This window comes from Daktulosphaira vitifoliae, unplaced genomic scaffold (assembly GCF_025091365.1).
Source record: "Daktulosphaira vitifoliae isolate Bord-2020 unplaced genomic scaffold, ASM2509136v1 Scaffold_1, whole genome shotgun sequence".
In the NCBI taxonomy this organism is placed as follows: Eukaryota; Metazoa; Arthropoda; class Insecta; order Hemiptera; family Phylloxeridae; genus Daktulosphaira; species Daktulosphaira vitifoliae.
In genome coordinates, this window is record NW_026099572.1 from 85954105 (window position 1) to 85975894 (window position 21790).

The following is a 21790-nucleotide window of genomic DNA, read 5'->3' on the forward strand; positions in this document are numbered from 1 at the left end:
ATATACAATAAATAATTGATCAGAGTGCGGGTCATAATCAATGAAAATTTACAATCCATTGGAAAAGACCATATCTCAAAAACGTTCATTCCTTTATAAAATAATCTAATAGGTATAAATAGTCAATATTACATTATAGCTGATTTTTTATAAGGGAATTTAATAATACAACCCTTATTCAATTTTCATCTAAATTTATTTTGATCTTTAAAAACAGTTTTTTACGTTTCCAGAAAAATAAAATTTTATGGAGATATAGCCTTTTCGAAAAAACCGATTCAATTACCAATTCAGAATTATAATAATTTAACATATGTTTGAAAGATTTTCTCATATTTATTTTTTTAATGTAAGCTATTATAGTAAAAATTGAATTAGCTTGTTAAATATTTTTCGTTATAATATTTGTTTAATAAACAGTATTAATGCCAATTAATTTGTTTTTTTTTTGTTTACAGTTTTCTTTTACAATACTTAATTATAAAAAATTAAGAACTTATGTCAAAGGTAAATTTTTTAATATAACTTAAAATTTTTGAATAAATTATTCTCAAAGAAGGAAATTCAAAACCGAGTAAATTTTTGGGTTGACTTTTATTATAAAGTAAAGAGCAGATTAAGATTATTATTATATTATTTTTATTCACTTAACCATAGTATTATAATTATCTTTAAGCGACTATATGTATCATTAAATTTAGATCCTGATATTAATTACGAGCCCCTAATTAAAAAGGTTCACCTAAATTTTCTCAGTAGCTCGTCTTAACTATCCGCACCTGTTCATAACTACTCAGTGAATAAATTTAACGAATTATTAGGCGATAATTTCATTAAAACGAGAAATTTGATTTATGAAGTTATGAACTTTAAAAATAAATTACAATATTAATAAATATTTTAAAAATCTATGGAAGCACAAATTAATTTTTGTATTCAAATTAATGTTTTTTTATAAATCGATCTATTAAACATTATAATATAAATTATAAATTATAATATAATATAAAATATTTAATTACAAAAACACAAAACAAATTTAAAGTGTTATAAGCATTTTTATTTAAGACTTAGATAAGGTGTTCAGGCAGTAGCGTATACAAAAAATTTTTTCAAGGAGAATTGACGGAAGAATATTTTTATTATTTTATAAAAAATATAATTTTTGACGATATTTTTTTCTTGTTTAAATTACTTTTAAAAGTATTAGTTTTAATAAAAAATGATTTCGTTCCATGAAATTTAGGAGAGGGAAGATTGAGCTCATTCAGCCACCTGGGCTACACAACTAGTTTATATATTTATACACCTCCCTAAAAAATGTTAATTTGTTAACATATCCATAGGCGCAATTTGAACGAAATATTCTAGACTTCCCTATCTATAGTTTGCTAACTATATTGTACCTATGAACATATTAAAATACAAATATTTTTTAAATTTTGAAGGAGGCAACTCCCTCAATAATAGAGATGTACAATTTTGATGTCCGCGGGTTAGTGATATTTTTATGTAGAGATCCTTCAGATATCGATCAGTAGTTATGAATTTCGAATACTTTTTGTTTTTCATGGATCCCTCCCAAAATATTATAGAAATAATAATTATTAAATACAAGAATAAATATATCTAAAATACGTGTTATTAATTTAAATTGGTTAAAAATATTATTATCAAAAAGATAGTATAAAACATCCTGTGTTCTATATAATATATTATTATACAGTACATATTATTAATAATAAAATATGAAAACATAATAATTTTATATTATAAAAGATAAAATCACAATTCTGTGATTAAATTTTTTATTATCAGTGATTGTGACTCATTTGACTTACTCAAAGTGGCGTTTCGGTATCTTCATATTTATCACTAGTTAGCAAACTAATTTATTATATATATCTAAGAATATTAGTTAAGTGATAACTGGTAACTAAAAAAATTGATATAGTACATTTTTCATTTATTTTTATTACAAAATATTATACCAAACCTCAAGTTACCGTATCAATTTTGTAAATAATTATTATAATATGATGTAATGAATAATGAGATTTAATTGGTGGTTAAACAATTTTAGAGCGGTAAAAAAAATTTTCCGCATAAATTTTTTTGTTTGTGTAGATTAGGTATATCTACTTTACTCCTGTTCTTAATTGTTATATAAAAATATTTTTAGGATTGATGAAAACTTAATTTAGCACCATGAAAAATTTCAACCTAGTTGCCTGATGATCCTTTTTAATAATTTTAGATAAATAAACATCATTTTTGTGATGAAAAGCTAAACTTTTGTCCCTTTGAATAATTAGGTTATACTCATCTTTGGATACCTTCTATAAAAATTTTGTCGCCGCTAATATCGTGATTGGACTGAATAAAAGATAATATTTTATTGTATATAACAATAATTAGGGATTAAAAACCTTTCGAAAGTAAAGTAAATCATTTTAAGAGGAGTAACTCCTCTTAAAATCATTTATTTTATATTTAAAATATAACTTTGTAAAATTGTATTTTCAAAAAAATGTGCACATTCCGTGGATTTGTTATCACCACATTTTGGTCTTGACTTTTATTCTTCATTCTTTTTAAAAACATAAAATTTTGTTGTATTAACATATAATTTTTAAATAATTTATTAAGAAAAAGTTTTTTAGTTTAAGCAATTAAACTTAAAATACATTAGACATAAATTACAATAATTATTCTAATAATTATAATTATAATATTAATTTAATATTATAATTTCATTAGTCATTTTGAAATAAAACTCACATTATTAAGTACGCCATCAAATTAATTTGGATAACATTTTCTGTGGTCATTGAAGCACATAGAAGAGTTACTTTGTGCACAGCGCCTCTATTAATTTTCTCACTTTGAAATTTTTTAGGGAGATGAATAAACAAAAAATTGTTTAAATTAAAGACGGGGTGAAAACTTTAGATTTCTATGAGGAAAATGGGTTTTTACATTCAATTTGTCGACACTTACTCATCCGATAATCATTATTATATGTTATTAACTTATGTAAATTTGCGAACAAGGAATAAAATGTCTAGTTTTCGAAAAATGTTCTGAAACATATCCTCTATTTTAATGTTTAAATTACGATCAATACCAATGACGTTACTTTAAGTAAATGTCAAATATTAAAATTTAACTTCAAACGATAAACAAAAAAAAAAGTGTCTGAAAAAATAAGAGCAGAAATATGGACTAAACGTTTCCTCAAATCTCTGAAGTCTATTTCAACACTGAGTTTTTACACTAAACAAGCGTATGACAATCTAGTTAAAAATCCATCTCAAAAAAATAAACCCAGAAAAATGTCAAAAGCGTTACAGAGGAGCATTCCAAAAACGCTGAATTTCTTGTGATAAAACGCACATGTCAGTTTTGTGTATTATTTTTAAGGGTACTATTGTGGGGTATCGTTCGGTTTCAGTTTTGTTAGTACCGGTCGACGTCGCAGTGCGTACAAGTGTAGCCTCGACCTCCTCCCGGAGTCCGTCCAAACACCAATTTAACGAATGGTATTTCATGATCAGTCAGTGCACTAGACGACTTGTCCAGTTGCGGACGTCTCGCTGTCGCATTTCCGTGGGACACCACGTTCCAAGTCGACGCCGTCTGTTGTTTCGCGCCTATTTATTATTCTTTTAATCACTCGATTCTTGTATCGACTCCATACTCTTGAATCTATTGCCGTCTTCAGCGATCCGTTACAATTGTTATCAACGAAATTAATTGTTTTGTGTGTGTGTGTTTATTTTCCTCATAGTCAATTCGCGTGTGGTGTGTAGCTGTGTCGAACAGTGCTCATTATTTTGGATTACCTGTTATATGGATGCAACTCCTGCGGATGGAAATCGGCGGGTATCGTCGACACCATTTCATGGCAGTATAGTTAATGAAGGTAAGATTGCTGGATGTTTGATCTCACATTGGATTTAAAAAACTGCATTTGATAGGTATATTGAGAATGTAATAAGTTTAACATCTAATATATATTGTTATTGATCCATATCAAATTTTCAACATCCTCGGAACTTGATTTGTTTTTGGTTTACAACGCAAATAATTCTTTGTTAAAGTAATACTGTTGTTCTTTACAGTTAAAATTTGACTTAAATAACACTATTGGTTTCGATTAAAAATAAAAACGCCACATTGGAAACTATTTTAAACAAATTGCTAAGTTTGTTTGTAAATACTTAAATTATAATAACAAATTACCAATAACAGGTAGATATATTTACGTAGAAATAAACTCGTTTCTATTGGAATCTCGACACAACAAGGTGTCAACTCTCACTTCTTAATACCTCTGAGCAATCATAGAACAGCAAAAATATGAATAAAAAACGCACATAACCGACACGCTTAGTAGGTGATAGCGTTTTCTATTCGAAAAAAAAATTAGCTAAATTCCTTATTGTTTTGTACTTTATAGCTTCAAGACTATCAACGTTCCATATTGTTTGAAATTCGATATCACTAGTTGGGAAATCATAAGATTATTCATTTTTTATCATACATTCCTTGCATAGACAACTCTATCAAATGATGATACTGTATCTACAGTAACGTCTAATAGCTGGGGAATGTTGTCGAATATATGAATGTGTTGTCTAAATACCGAAATTTAGCTGGGAATGCTGAATTTCGGTATTTTATTTACAAGCTGATCAAGTTGTATTCTCACAACGTATTAGTAACTTTCAAATACGATTTGAAAATATATTGGTTTTATTTTTATGTAGACTCGATTCTTTCCAATTAAATGGTTTATTATTTTTTTTTTGCGACTATTTAGCAAATCATTCGTGTCATACATGAGACCCACTTATAAATACACGATTTGGCATTAATAGGTAACTCGGATCTGATAATGGTTCATGACTATTTTATTTCGACCCTGACCTCTTGGCTATTATCAATAAGTAATAGTCCATGTAGGTTGTCTAAATTACTCTTAAAAATCGTATTTAAAATTAAAGATACGGTTTAAGTGGTACCTTATAATTTAATGAATTTTTTAGTATCTATTGTAAATATAGAGTTTGAAATAAATGAAAAGTGATAAGAGGTGACAATCTATATTAAATGCAATTTAAGTGCTTTTCTAGCTGCATAATAGTTACATCCCCCCATATATTTATGTCCTCGAGTAGTATGAACCTAAGTTAATTTTTCTCCTATTTTTTCTTATAAATGGTGGTTTGATTTAGTCAATACACTTAATGATTCTAGGGGCACATCTCCATATTAATAGGTTTAAAAGGCTTAAATTTATTTAAATTATGATTTTATTATTATTATATTATCACAAATTACCAAATCTCATTAAGTAAAATTAACTTGAATAAAAAAAAAAATACTACATTATAGCTATTTTTCTTAATAATAACAGAAAAAAGATTTTATTACTTTTTTACTAATGAAGAAGTTTCAATGCTCATCAAATTATTCGTAAATTTTATAAATTGAATTCATAATAAATCATTTCCCTACAAATATTTGTTGAAATCACAAAAAAAAAAAAACACCCATTTGTTAGCGTCTTTAATTTTAAAAAAATCCTGACGAGCACAGGAAAATCAATATTCTGATGTAAATATTTTATCTTCAAAAAAAATATATATAAATGAAAAATAATAATTTTCATAGAATAACTCTGCAATGTTTGCAGAACTCTGAACAGAAATTACAGCGCGCCAAATGAGATCCAGTCGCTTAAGTAAGGCGACTGCTGGTCTCAGTAATCAGTAACAACTTAATAAATATATATATAATAACATCATTGAATAGAAAAAAAATGAAAACAACGTATTTGTCGTGGTCGTGCAAGTGACACTATGAAACTGTCCGACTGGAATTGTTAATTAGCCACGTGTAGACTATAAGTATATTACAATAAAACTACATTTTTACTATACAGACAGATTGGCGGAGACTCATTGAATTTTTCCAAAATAATAATGAATTAGCAGAACGTACGATTGCTTTTTTTTCAACAAGTATGCGAAGTCACTTACTAAGCACTAAATATTTAACAAGGTCGTCACATTTTCACACAATGAAAAATTTTGTTTGCTAACTACGACGTTTAAAAAAAAAATATTTTTAATTACGTTTAAAAATAAAAGTTTTACACGTGTACAGAGGATAAACTTCTTTTATTCATTTATCGTTTACTATTCATAAATTTTAAATCGTTTTTTTTTTATTTATAAGATTACAAAACTCCTATTAATTAACTTAAAAGATTCATCAGATTTTATTTTATCGTGTACCGTACATGTATATATCGTTTAGCGTATTTTAATTCATTAATTTATTTACTACGATGACAATTGTTCATTAAATAAATTCTAATGATAATTTATTCTTAATATCAAAAATTTTGCTAAATATGATCTATTTAATTATCAATTGTTGTTTGAATAGTTTTATTGAAACGTTATTCGTAAGTTTACTGAATTTAATTTTTACGTTTAAATATTAACGTTAATTGACTCGATACAACTGTTATTGTGCAATTTAAACGTTATTGTACTATTAAATACATTCGCTGTAAATTACTTCCGTTTTATCCGGTGATTCTTATTATATTATTTGTGTAACTATAGTCATCTCGGGCGAACGGATGGGCGGCAGGCACGCGGCTAGTCGCCCAGCAGCTTGTGTAGGTATTGTATGGTAGGCACCTGGTCCGCACCGGGGTTCGGGTATACGAAGCGACCAGCAGGTACAGTGGTAGACGGGTGGCGGGAAAAAGGTCGACCGCATTCCAGGGCCAGATCGCCCCCTCCCCGCGGCAATACGTTGGAATGTCGTCGGCTCGTGACCCCACACCTCCACCTATTCCTCTTCTACCTCATCCGCCGCCAAACCGCTACCACCTCATCGGCATCGCGCGTCGTCCACCAGCCATCGATTCCATTCCTCTTTACCGCCTCTCTGCCGTTCCCCAATGATGCGATCGAACACACGAGTAATCGTTGTCAATCTGATTAACACATACTGGGGTATACATACATTGTTTTATTAAAGTCTATTCAACTTTTTAAAAATACAACGCGACAGTTATTATTCGAGCTAAGAAATAGTTATCGACAAATGCACGTGGAAAAAATGTGTTCAGAAATACGAAAACGAACTGTTTATGATTGTTCAGCTATAGAGTGTACTGTAATGTTATTTGATACTCGAAATGTAAGATTGATTCTAATAAGATCATATCTATATACACAGTGCGTTTGATAGCAACATGTCTTGGTGTGTTATGTAAAGGCATGTGAGCCGAGCGAATTTCATAGTAGAGCGTGCGGTGTGCGCGCCAATTAAATACGTATCTTTCAATGCGCTGCTGGTTTACGAAGAATGATAATATGAAAACGTGTGATCACATTTTTTTCGAAACCACCGTAGAACCGGTTAAGCAAAAATATTTGTTTCCACGTACCACCTCACGTTGTCGGCCGTAGATGTTTTGTAAGCACAAGAGAGAAATAAAAATCATTTTTATCTGTTGGCGAATCGGACGCGAATGTACAAATTCGCCGGCTTTGCGTCATCGAGTGTGGTGCAGGTTACTTTATCTGTCAACGAACACAATTGTAATTTGTGGTATTGAAATTCGTGGATAAATATGATGACTGGTAAACAATGTAGTAATGATGCTATGATAATCAAAATATGCTCGCTGAGGTATTTCAGTTGAAGAATTATTGAAATATGGAGAACAATAAAGAAAAAATGTCTGGACCACATTGTGATTCAATGTGTACCAAAAAATACCTGTTTGTTTTCATGAACTAGCGTTGAAATCTAGTCTTGTCTTAACCGCTATGACTTCAAGTGCATTTATTATAATTTAATATTATAGATATAAAGTTCGTGAATATTTTTAATTGGAGTAGAAATGTAGCTGAATTCCCACTGTAATATACGTGGACAGTAAATTAGGACTTCTTTACGATATATCTTTATTACTTGGGAAAAACAGTAAACATTACCAATTAAGCTAATGAGTCTTTTGCAAACGACATTTAATTAATTTCAGGTTAAATAGAAATCAAAGGACATGCCTTTTTGGACGTAAGATAATTTTTAATTACCTTTATAATTTGAAAAAAAAATGGATTTATAGGGTTTTCGAAAAAAAATATGCTCTAAATTACTCTGTGAAGTAATTCGGAGTTTTATAATTAAAAAATGTTGGATATACTTAGGTAAAAGTTGAACTAAATTTTGTTAATTATATTTATCCATTATGAAAGTTTTATGAATTAATGAAGTTTATGAATCTAATTTTCAGTCGTGATTCTTTCAAACAAGCGATGAAAGAGCTTTTAGAAAAAATTTTCCTTATGTGGGTTATCTCAATGGGATTTATGGGACTGTTATTATAAAATTAAATTAACTTCTTAATTATTTGTTTACATATATTAGAAGAATTATAATTTCACCTTATAAAATTTTTAAATAATAAGTTATTTATCAAAATGGATTTATTTTCTAAATAATATACTTATTTTCATAAGTACACATAAATTTTTATTTAAATTACATTTCTTAGCTTTAAGATATTTTAAGTTGATAGAAAACTTGATATTGTGAACTTATAATTAATTAAAATTGTACGTAAATCATTTTTAGCTTCGAAACTGAGAAGATATTAATTTTACCATGATGTGTTTATTTATTTATTTTATTGTTATTTAAATTGTTGCTTTTATAATAAATTCTATAAGTCATAAGAAATTATAAGTACCTTTATTAATGGCAAATAAAATTAGTGTGTGTGTTTGTTTTTTTTTTTACAAGTAATGAGATTTTTTAAATATAATCTTTTGTTTTTAAAATGGTATAATTTAAAATTGTTCAATAAGTTTCAATGAGTTAATTTAACATGTATTTGCTTAAAATCTCTAATTGAGTCATTCAATTCTTTAATATACACGTTAACCGGATAACATGCGTTTGCGGATGTAGATTACTCAGGTCATCGTCAAAAATGTTCGTAGATACTATAACAAGATTTTTCGATGACTACTTGAATTATATAGAACATTAGTTGTTGTTTATCTTTCACCTTATTATTTTAAATTTCGAGAAATATATTTTACACGCTTAGAGACAGCAATTTTTTTTGCTAATATCTTAAAAAATTTAACTGATTGGTTAATTGTTCACAAATAAATTAGTTAAGTGAATAGATTATTTTACTTAAATATTTCGAATAGTTACTAAAAAAAACATTCCACTGTTACTTAATATTGCCGAATAGTTGTTAATAATAAATTACGTTAAAACGAGACTGTTAAAAGATTACCCGAAATGTAATTCATTTATTGCTTCATTTAAATTCTATTACAGCAAAATTTGATTTTAATTGAAAAATTCGCTTGATTTAGAAAAAGAAAGAACAGTTTTTCAAGATACTTTTTTGATAATTCGCATTCACTAAATTATAACTTATGTGCACACAATGTTGTCTTTTACCTTCAGATATTTTGTAAAGATAGTATTTTTATTTATTTATATATTTTTTATATTTGAATCGCCCCTTTTTACGAATTAAACCAAGAAATACATTATATTTTATTAAGTATGGGAAAGGTAAACTTTAGATGCCTCGAGCTTCCATCAAACCATAATTTAAATTACGTAATGTATATATTTATAAATGTTTGTGTGTATGTACATAATATCTTAAGATATTATTTGAACGTATGTTTTATCATGTAAGAAGTCTTCAAACCTTGAGATATTTATGTCCGAAGTTTACTTTTTATGATGCATACTATCACTAACATAAATCATATTTTAATTTTTGGTTTCGTATAAGGTGATGACGATTTGAGATTACCGTTGAGAGTGTCATTGACGTTCAATTAAGTTGCCTTATTATATTTTTTTGGTCAAAGTGCGAGCTTATTAACTTCTAAGATAGTAAAATGACTAAGGTCGAAAAGGACATAGAGCAGTAAATATTAGTATTTGATCGATAATTGATTAATAAAACTAATCATAATTCAACTAAAAATTTTAAAGTTATAGATTGAAAACCTAATTTCTCAATTTCGATATTGGATATTAATTTTCTAAAACGGTGAGGAAAATTGAATCATTAGTTACAATCTCTTAGATAAGTCTAGTGTCGAATTACACTACACATTTTGGTTATACAATTATTTTTAACGATTTATCACTAAGCAAATATTAAAAGCATGACACGTTTTAATCTTCAATATTTAGCAATATACTTAAGAAGTCTGATGGTGTGAACAGTGATATTATTATTTTTATTTGTGAATCATAATAAAAAAAAAAAAAAAGATTTTTATATGTTAGTATGTACTTAGCGTTGATAATGGTAACATTGTTCTCAAAATAAGTATTCGCGATTTTTAGTAATTTCTTTTGTGGTTTTTTAAGTAAAATATTTTTAATAAAGTTCTGATTTTCAATAATACTAGCCACAAGTAATCAATTTTTATTAGATGTCTACACGAGTTAAGTTAAAAAATCAACTATTTATTTTTAATTTATCTATTATTATTAATTTAATCTGACCGCACGGAAAAAAAATATTTTATAGTTATGGTTAATATAGTGACAACATAATTATACAGTTGAAAGAACTATTTTATATAGTTGGTTTAAATATATAAAATAGTTCTTGTAACCATATAATTAAGTCGTCACTATATTAACCATAATTTGGGTTGGCCCAACTTTATAGTTTTTTCCGTGCAAATGATCATTACTCAATTACAATATGTTTTTTAAAAAGTCAACTTTCCAAACGAATAAGAAGAAAAACAATGGATTTTTTATTTTTGGTTTTTATTGTTTGATTTTTCTCCAGTAATTATTTTTTATGACGAAATGCTGTCAATAAATCATGATATTTTGACGTCTTTGTTTTTAATGTTTTTATGATGGCACCCGTGACACTCGTCGGCATTCTTATTATCATTACACATAGTAAATAATAAAATACTTAAATAGATGTTGGAATTTGTGATATGTCGGTGGTACATTACTTTACTTTCTCCCGAAGTATGCTAACCAATGATTAGTATTCAGACACTTCCTGAACACAATAAAGCAAACTACAATGGATTATTAATAAAACCAATCGACGAGATCATATTTTCTTTCAACGTACGCACGTGTGCACCAACTCCATCCAAATGTTGCAACATTATATACACGAGTATGATGCGTTCGAGTATTGTGTACGAAGATGACACGTATGGAATACCTTTACGTTAAGTGTGTAATGGTAATTTATTACTAGTCAGTAGTCATAGCAGCCAGACCCACACACGCGTAAAAAAATATATGCCGGACACGACGTCTATACATTATATCACTAGCAGCTGAGCTATGATAAAAAATTAGCTCCAGTCTGTAGTGGAAAATACTGCACGTAAAAATCATCATCGTTATAATGGCCGTATAATACAACATATTACAATATAATGGTCAACCGCATTCTTCCGAACACTATTTAAACACTTATATAGATACACCCTTCTCCTTAATGCCTTCACTCTCGCCTAGCTATAGTAATTGCTGCAATCATACATACCCGACTCTTATAAAAATTATACCCATAATAGGTACAGCCTGAAAAAAAATAATTGTACCAGCGATATTTCATCGACAAACACAATTATTAAAATGTTTTTCAAATTATAAAATGTCTTAGTAAATAAGTCCAGCTTGAACATTTTTACCTGAACACATTTAACTAACGGTAAACGATATTTGTACAATCAAACTATTACGCGTTTGAACTTAAATTTTCAATTCAATGAAAAAATCAAAACGGACAATTTCAATGAAGTTGTAGGTTATTCATCATTTTATGGTGTTTTTTCTATGAAATCTAGAAGCTTAAAATTGCTGGAAAAGCTTATATATTATATTTGTAATTATTATTTTTTCAAATACACTTTTTTGGTCTTCTTTGAAGCGGTCACTGTCTATGTGTTGCCACCATAGGCATCTAAAATATGTAGATACCATTTGTTAATAATGTTTTTGCATTAAATTTGTTTCGATTAACACATTATTATGCAAGTATAATGGTATGTATGTGGCAGTCGCAAAGACGTCGAATGAGAAAATACACTGCCGCAATGAAATTCTGACGTTAAGATTACATGATTCTCTGGTGCATTTTTAACCTTGAATACACAAAAACTGTGTAATTTATTCTTTTATATGTACGATAATAATATGTGTTATTAATACACCAGATTTTATTCCGGAGAAATTCCAGGCATTCTTTTCAGATGTTTACATTCGGCTAAGTAATCTTTAAGTGTCGACCGGTGAAATGTATCCCGTAAAGTATTTTGATATTGTCTCGTTTTACTCGGTTGGGTTTGGATTATTATTGAGGAGGGGTAGATAAATATTACTTTTGATATACACTTTATAAAATTAGGTAAAATCATTAAGCGTGAAAAATATCGTCAAGTTAAATATTTCGTTTTACTTGTTAAGAACCGTCGAATAATTCGTTTTTTACCAATTAATAATTCTGCATTTAAAATAAATCTCTCTGTATCAACTCGGACTATGAAGATATCGTACGGTGCGTGTGTTTGGCAAAGCGTTTGCCGATCTATAAATCGTTTGTAGCATTTCAGTATTACACTCGTAATGAGTGGAATTATTAAAATTTTAATTATAACATGTTTAAATGTGTAATATCAGTTGCAGATAATAATACCATGTGGGCGCGCGAAATGTAGGCGTCAGGCGAGCTAGCATGCGGAGCGCCAGCACAGTGAGCGGCCCTCTACTGTCTGTTTCAACGCCTGTCAGCCAACAAAACCGGTTCGCTGCCGTCCATCTGCTCACCGGCCAATCTCTGTACTTCGTCGTTGAGGTGAGCAAATTATTATTTATTAACATTATTGTAGAACGTGCACTTAGAAAACGATTGCCTAAGATATATCGTCGAGATAAAAATCGTTACTTTTTTTATTTTTATGAATCCGTTGTAATAAACGATTCCTTTGGGACGGTACGCTTAAACATTGGCTTGGATTTGTCGATAAACGCGTATCTCATAGTTATGACGTACCGTCCAACTGTGGCAGAGTAGCGTACGGCACAACAATAGGCAATGACCTGAAGATCAAAGAAAAAAAAAACTGGAGCAAACCGTTTGTCGTGGATGTGTTGCGGAATTCGAAATATCTGCCGGACACAACAATAATATTATTACTGTGTTACGTATTACCGAAGGATCGACCTACTACGCATTAAATTGTTCCGCATGTCACAATGTAATATAATAGTAAAGATGTGTATACTGGTTGACGTCCGCTGCCATAGAACTGTAAATTCTTTGATATCTCGGCTGTTAGGGGTCGTCAAAGACTACTAACAATTTATTTGATTTGTGTTGTGATTTGATAGCAAAGGTTGTCTTAAGGGTTCCGAGTTTTAAACTTTATACTTGAAACGGCCAGTGAGAAGTATGTTAAATTCGTATTTTGTTTAAAGAGGCCTTTGATAATATTCTTTTGAGATTTTTTCATACCAACTAATGTTATTTTATTTGAATAAATTTAATTATTAATCTTTTTTTAGGGTAAATCCCGGGTAAAGGAAGTGTACTCACAACTAACAACTTACATGGTAGCTCAGGGAATGCAGGATATTGAATTGTTCGCACTGGCATTTATTTTAGGTAAGATTGTTTTATTTTTACGAACGACGCGTTCGATAAAAATTAGAAAAATTTAAGTTGCTTTTTATGTTTGTTGGTTAACTTGATAGTATGCAATTGACTAAATACAAAATTTAATTATTTCTCGCAGCAATTATTTAAAATGAATATGATTGATATTTAATTATAATGTTTACTAAATGCCAGCTAATGTGACTGATGTATAATTACTAATATATTATTTGCTTTACTAATCATGCATAATTATAATATACGGCGTATCGTATAGGCAATACAAGTACATATGTGATTAGAGTTACCTTTTATTTTTACTTATATATATATATAATTATTTTTTTAGATGATGAATATTTCTTTGCCGATCCCGATAGCAAGTTGTCAAAGTACTCTCCTAAAAGTTGGAAATCTTCTTCGACTTATGTAAGTACATTGTATACTACTAAATAACAATTATTAAAACATCTATGCTCTCCAATATATTGGATGAAGTGAAGTTATTGTAAACGATAAGGATAATTGTAAATGCATTTTTTTAGATAAATGCACATTTTTTTTCGAATTTGAATTTAATATAATAGCTGTAAACATTCTTAGAGAAATAATGAATTTACAATTACTTCATTCGTTTACCCGAGTTCGCCCTATTGAAATAACTTTTGAAAACTGAATAAATTAATTTTTATTAATAATACTTCAAAAATTTGCCATTCTGATGACATATATTTTTTTGAAAATTATATTCTTTTATCAAAGTACCGCAGAGATTTAAAAATTGTATCAAACATTTATTATTTTTGATTTATTATAATGTTTCAAAAACTCTGTCTTTTTGAAATCACATTAAATTAAAGTTAATACAATGAACTATGATGTGAATAAATATAAACACTATCTGAAATGTCAATTTCTAGGTGTTATTAGACATAAAAGCTAAAAATCATAATATTTTCTTAAAAAATGGCCGACTTTGATATGTTTTGTATAGTAATCTAATATTTACATAATTTAAAATTAAATCAAATTTAATCGTTTAGTACACGCATTTTTTAAATTTTGTTGAATAAAAGAGAGACGTCTTATAATTTTTAACCACAATTTTAATAATTTTTATACATAGGGTATGAAATAGATTAAAACAATTTTTTTTATCGAACAATATTAGTTTTAAAAATGCCATTATTCTATTTAACTGAATTCCTACTATTTTTTTTTCTATTTAGTTTTTTTATACGTTTAATCATTTAAATTAAATAATATATTATAAAAAATCTAAATTGAATGAACATTTACTAATCTACGTAGAAAAAATTACCTCTACTTTCTCAGTATTTTAACTTATATGGTGTAAAAATAATTGATTTGTAAGTCCAAGAATCCCAATAACATGATATTTTCTTCATAAATTCGTTCACTAACAATAGTTTTGACCTTATTTGTGGTTATATAAGATTTAGTTTAATTTGTTATAAATTAATCACAAAAATTCTGTCTGAACGATTTTTAATTACTTGTGCACATTTCTTAAATAATACGCTTANAGATTTAGTTTAATTTGTTATAAATTAATCACAAAAATTCTGTCTGAACGATTTTTAATTACTTGTGCACATTTCTTAAATAAAATGCTTATTTTTAATTTCTTCGTTATATCTAATACATTCGTCTTATGAAACATATTAAAATATATTATTCGCTTTTAGGGTCTCGATCAAAATGGTCAGCCACTCCTTCAACTGCATTTACGTGTTAAGTTCTACGTAGACACTACTAAGTCCATTCGGTAAGAATAATAACATCCTGAATTTCTTCATATAATACACACACACATTTATATATACAGCATGTTCAAAAAATAAAGAAACAGATCTATTGTTACAATAATGAGAACAATAGAATCCTTTTCCTTACTTTCTGAACACCATGTATTGAGTGATTTTTTTAGCATAACCTACCGCTCAATTACAGAATAAAAATATGTGTGTATATCGACATTTATATTGCAACAGTGCGTATCTCAGTTTTTCTTAATCATCAGGATAATCAAAAAACAAATTTAAATTATACACGTTTTAATACAAGAGGTAATCTAGAATAATGAGTCTTATAGAAATACACGTAGAAAATAAAAAGTGTCTAGAAAAACTTCTTTTGTCATTATTGATAAAAATCTCATTTTGTCAAATTTTGAGATACGTACTGTTAAGTATTAGCGACGATAAAACTTATTATGTTTGGTGAATTCTTATTTATCAATGTAAAATTATTTTTAGTGATGAAGTTACCCGACAACATTATTATCTTCAGCTACGCAAAAATATTGCAGACAGAGGAGGTACAACGGATGATGGTGACCAAAATGTTTTACCTTTGGTGGCATTGAGCCTCCAGGCGGATCTTGGTGATCATACGGCTGATACAGATATCTCATCCGAACTCCTTGAACAGTATCTACCGTCAAAGGTATTACTATAGTATTATTATAGCCAATTAGGATTGGCTATAAAATATAGTTATTGTCAATAAAATTGACAATAGTTTTTCTACTAATGCATTTTTATACGACGTGTTTTACTTATGAATGTTCTTGTGATGAATAGGTGTACAAAAATAGCGAACAAAAAGTGAAGCAGACGTTGAGCGCTTTACATAAAGGTCATAAAGGAGTGTCAAAAAGTCGTGCTCAGACGCTGTTTGTTCAGGAAGCTGGACTGGTTCATAAGTCTCATCTGTATCGGTTGCGATTAAATAAAACACAACCCAAACAAGCTGCTGGTACAGCTCTATCCATATGTAACAGTGTGTGGTTGGCTATTTGTACAAATGGTATACAACTTTTCCACGTGAGTGAGATTCGATGCCTTATGATAGTCAATTGATTTTGGTTAATGGTCACTGAGTTTATGGAGATTATTATTTATAAAGTGTTAATTTTAAAACTGTTTTACGTTTTGTGAATATTATTTACATACTAAGTGTCTGACATCGTTATTATTAATATGGTACATAAAAAATTTCACTCTTAACATGAATAGTAAATTTTTGTTGTCAACATAAATCAAAATATTGTTAAGTACAACCAATAAAGATAATAATAAGTACAGGAATTGTCCCACTGTTTTTATGGTAGTCATTCAAAAATGACTCCATAATGTAAACATATTCAACATATGACTGCTTCTATGCCCAGATTCTCATGTTAAAATCTCAAAACATAATTACATTCTTATTGTCTCATACAATTGTTTTACGACCGGCGTCCGTCTGGCGTTCAGTGTTATATTTAAAACTTTTTTTAGTGCAATATAGTTTCTTTTATGGAAAACCTATTCTATAAGAGTCCATTAAGTTTGATTTGTTAACATCGTCATAAATTACAAGTTGAAACAATTTATATTTTAGGAGAGTCTATCGCAAGCATTGAGCTGCCTCTTTTTGTGGAACAACATAGTCAAACTATGCTTCGATGTGAGTACAGCGGATAGAGTTGTTATAATTAAAATCATAAGGTTTAATGTAAAAATTGTTTTTAATATGTAGCGCAAAAAATTCGAGTTGAGGCCATCAAATGCGGATAGACTGGTGTACTACACAAATTCTGACGAAAAGAGCAAACGTCTTTTGGCTCTGTGTCGGGACACCCATCAATTTTGTATGACAGTACACCCTAGACTGTTGGACACGTTATTGATCAACAACACAACGGGCAAGTTTAAATGATTCAACTAAGTTAACCTTTGGACCCATTTTAATAGATGTATATTTCAATTTAGTAGATAAAAATGCCTTTGATGGGTTAAAATGGATGAACGAGAAGAAAATTAAAGTTAGCAACGCAAAAACGATAGACAGAAAGTGTGAAAACGATTCAAACTTGAGTATCTTAACTACCGATCAAAAAACGAATGATAAGGTAAATTATAATTTTGTTATTTATGAAGTAACGAATCAATCAGGAAATCGTCAGTTTATTTATGCCTTCGATTTAGTTATTTTTAATTATTTTAATTTGTGTGGTACGGATTAATACTGTTGGTTTAGTTTGGATGGAATAGACAGGTCGTTTAACAATTAAATCAAAATTATAATACTTAATAAATTATTTGAACAGTTACAGAATGGAAGTATATCGTCTAGTGTGGAGCTGGGATACAGTCATACGACTCAAAACTCAACGGTGTCCGAACTGGACTATTCGGTTCAGTCAGCGCAAGATAGCAGCGATGCGTACCTCATGTATATACACCCAAGAGCAAGGAATGCTTACGTAGAAACCAGCAATCAATCTGCTCATACCAGCAGTGGCGTCTACACGTGCCCTAGTTACAGTTCGGCGAAAGATACCACATCCGCGTCATATACTACTGAGAACAGTAGTATCAGCTATCAATCGGAAAATAAGTCTGATGCCCTTTCGCCACCACCGCCTCCACCACCGTCCATTATACCAGCTACTGACTGTACGGACTCGGCTTACACTTCATTGCCTAATGGAGATTACGAAGCGACACGAAATAGTGCCCGCAGTCCGACTGTCGCGTCAACCCGGACCGATGACGCAGATGATTGTAACCAAAGCGATGAGTATACGTTGTCTAGTCGAAGTCATAGGAGACGATCGGCCAGCGAAAGTTCTTCCTATCGAGCTACGACGGCAACTACAGTATCTGAAAATGGCATATCGTCCAAATGTGGCGACAGTGGATGTGGAAATAGATGCACTCTAGATGGTTATACGGACGACGCACCTCGTAGCCGCAGTGGATCGATGGTAAGCAATTCTGGCAGTTTTCGAGGTGATGGTAGCGACCCAACGGATGGAAGCCGTGGTGCTTTATTATCAGCTGCTGATCTGTCAGATTTAATAGTAGGACGAAAAACGTTGCAGACGCCCCGTAAAGGTTTCTACCCGTCCCGCCCCACCACCAGCTACACTCTTGATTCTGATTCGGATTACGTTACGTTACCACCACCATCCATGAACTTCGTAACGGGTGCGCCGTCGTTGTCCAACTTATCGCTGTCTAACTTCGACTGCAGTAATGGCCCGTCTCATTGTGACGTCCGACGATCGTTTGATTTCCTGTCGAATGTTAAATTCTGCAACGGTCACACTCACCAGTGCGTTATCAATGGCAATAACTATTTGGATGTTCACAAGAGTGGCACAGCTTTTTATCATCATATTTACCCGAGTTGTGTGCCGCCGCCACCTCCTCATTTGCATTCTCGACAGCCTCCTCCGCCACCGCCACCGCCGCGGCCAAAGCGTTTTGATTATCAACTAGAGCAGTACAAACAACAGTTGCGGTCAGACGTAGACTTCGTCGTGTATCCCCTTCAAGATCCAGCTGTCAGCCGACAAGAATACGCAGATGCTAAATCAGCTCGCGGACAATATCATCGTTATTACGGTCGGGACCCACCATCGTACCAAGTAAACGCACACTTGTACAGAAGCACTCCAAACGTAGCGGCTGTGTCACATCACCACCATCTACACCATCATCATCAGCAGCCTTACTGCCATCAGCAAACGATATCGGCGTTACCGCCACCTCCATTACCGCCGTTGCCACCGCATCTCAAATATGCTTCCAATCAAAATTTACAGCTTTTTCCGGCGTCAGCGACAACGAACGGTCACAACGAGTACGTACTGCCAACTCGAACGTTTTCGCACGAAAACTTATTGTCGACCGCGCCTGTGGTACCGCCAAAAGTAGTGTTGCGGAGACGACCGCCTCCCCCTCCCCCACCGGTAACCGGACTCCAGAAACCTGCGGCTGTGGTACGCCCTAGACGCGCGTCCGCCATTGTTGAACCCACACCGACGTCGGTCGCAGACACCACTGTGCTCGACATCGAATCGCTTCGCGAGAAAAGCCGCAATTTGGATTTACCGCTCATCTCGGCTTTATGCAACGACCAAACGTTGCTAAAGCAGACAAACACGTTGGCTACCGAAAATAAGTCCACTCAAACCAGCTCAGTACCTATGTCGGCCATTGGTCCTAACACTGTTCTAGTCGCGCTCACGTCTACACCCCAGTCAACAACGCCCGTGTCCGGCGAGTCAACTGTAAGTGCATCTAGGACACCGTCCAACAGCTGTTCCAAGTGTACTATGACCAACGGTTCGTTTTCTCCTGGATTTGTTTCAATCACTGCCGCCGTCGGGTCTACCACAACAAAGGTCAAATCAAATGTTAATCACATCAAAACTAATACAAATATTACGTAAGGTTAAGTTATTAATTTTAAGTGTTTAAATTATATACTTGGGGATGCAAAATTGTTAGTCGTCGAATCCAACTGCGTGTTTTGCTCGATTTATTTATTTTTTGGAGAGCGTACGTTATGATGTGAAACAATGAAAGAAGTCGCGTAGGCGTTTAAGGTGAAAATACTGCCATAAGTATAAAATAAAATAAACATAGGATTGTTATTGGAAGTAAAAAAGAGTTCGTTGAAACCGTTAAGATATTTTTACAGCAAAAATTACCGAGATTTTCTAATTGATTTTCCAGGCGCTAATAAGTTTGAGTAGACGCCAATAAAGTGAACAAAAAATTAATTTAGAGTAGACTTAAGTATTTAAGTATGGCAATTTTCGGAAATTTATTTTACTGATAACTTGTTTAAATCCTAAAATTTAAAAACAGCTTCCTTGAATACTTCAGAGCATGTTTGCAATTATTTACTTAGCTTAGATGCCTTTCGTGACGTTATCACGCGTTTACAATTTAGTAGTTCTGTTACCTTATCATTTAGTAGTATTAAAAAAAATTCGTATTAGAAAAATAACTTCGTGCCAGAGGACATTTATTATAATTTATGAACGTGTGATCGTACTTTACGTGGTTTTTTCTGGGCCAACTAAAAATCATTTTTACTTAATGTACTTGTTACGCAGCTCACTTAGATTAGTTCAATTCTAGTCAAATGAAGTTTTATTTTTAAGAAGCACAAAATGTTTTAACATAAGTACGATACACGTTTAAGTTCAAGACTTTTAAAATTAGTTGTTAAAAATTGTACAATTTATTTTACCTATGTGTCAATCTATTTTTTTTACATACATAACTAGATAGTATCACTATTTTTGTACTCGTAAGGAATTTTCTTCTTTCTTTATATAGTGTACAATAGGTAATTTTGTTTAAAATTAATATTTATGCTTTCTTATTTATGTTTCCCGTTTTCTATAAAATGAGGATATTTTATAGAATTGTAATTCGAGGACATCATGCTTGATTCATTCGATTATTTTATCTACCATGTAGATATTTATCTAAGTTAAGTGAAAATTAATATTGATTGTAGCCATAAATTAAATATTGATGTTGTTATTGAAAAATGAATAAAAAAAATGTGTTCAAATAATAGCTTATTATCTAGATTGTTAAATATGAATAATGTAATTAAATTAGCACAGCAGTGTGAAAAAGTGCCAAATAAATTATTAATTAAATAGAATAATAGTCAGTTTAATAATCCTACATTTTTTTTTAAACTAAATTGTATGCCCATTTGTTAAATGTTTTTTTTTATAATAAAAAAAATATTTTGTAACATTAAAGTTAGTTACCTAATTAATGTCTTAATCGTTAAGAACTTCCAATAGTAGCAAAATTTAAATTCTATTAAAGACTTGGAGTAACAGAAATATTTGTTTTCGAATCATATTTAGTAATTTAAAAAATATCAAAAGATTCTTTTATGATAAGTAAAAATGATAAAAAAAAACAATTTTTATTCAGGGTTATACGTTTTCTGTATGTAAGATCTATGCAAATTTATAAATTATGTATTTTATTGTTTAATTAATAAATTATAAATCAATGTATATTTTTGTTGGCCTTATTAAAATTAATCATAAAAGAAATTACAAATAATCAAAATGTTTTTATATCAAGATCAATATTTTTTTGTAAGAACTGAAAATGCAAAATAAAAATTTAATGATTAACAACAAAATTTGTCTGTTCATTCATTTTAGTCATTATTAAGTGGTGTACATTTACACACAAAACAAAAATTATTAATATCATA

The 21790-nt window shown here is 30.3% G+C and overlaps 1 protein-coding gene across 4 annotated transcripts; it reads left to right on the top strand.

The window, feature by feature from the left end:
* Positions 1-3534: 3534 nt before the first annotated feature.
* Positions 3535-21770, top strand: LOC126906536 (protein expanded). 4 transcript variants are annotated; one of them, XM_050687126.1, is made up of 11 exons: positions 3535-3925; positions 12754-12928; positions 13639-13738; positions 14079-14158; positions 15439-15518; positions 16009-16198; positions 16336-16578; positions 17138-17203; positions 17276-17441; positions 17509-17648; positions 17853-21770. In XM_050687126.1, the coding sequence occupies exons 2-11, from the start codon at positions 12809-12811 to the stop codon at positions 19977-19979; spliced, it is 3312 nt and encodes a 1103-aa protein (XP_050543083.1). In that variant the 5' UTR covers positions 3535-3925; positions 12754-12808; the 3' UTR covers positions 19980-21770. The 4 variants fall into 4 exon arrangements, with proteins under 4 accessions (XP_050543083.1, XP_050543075.1, XP_050543066.1 ...); XM_050687118.1 differs by having other exon boundaries at positions 3536-3925; positions 17512-17648; positions 17847-21770; XM_050687109.1 differs by having other exon boundaries at positions 3537-3925; positions 17847-21770.
* The last annotated feature ends 20 nt before the right edge of the window (positions 21771-21790 follow it).

What these genes read in the sequence shown, in the direction of transcription:
- LOC126906536 (XM_050687109.1), top strand. Translation starts at nt 12,809, where the DNA reads ATGCGGAGCGCCAGCACAGTGAGCGGCCCTCTACTGTCTGTTTCAACG. An exon ending in CTCTGTACTTCGTCGTTGAG is followed by an intron (nt 12,929 to 13,638) that starts GTGAGCAAATTA and finishes ATCTTTTTTTAG; the next exon opens with GGTAAATCCCGGGTAAAGGA. An exon ending in AACAGTATCTACCGTCAAAG is followed by an intron (nt 16,199 to 16,335) that starts GTATTACTATAG and finishes TGTGATGAATAG; the next exon opens with GTGTACAAAAATAGCGAACA.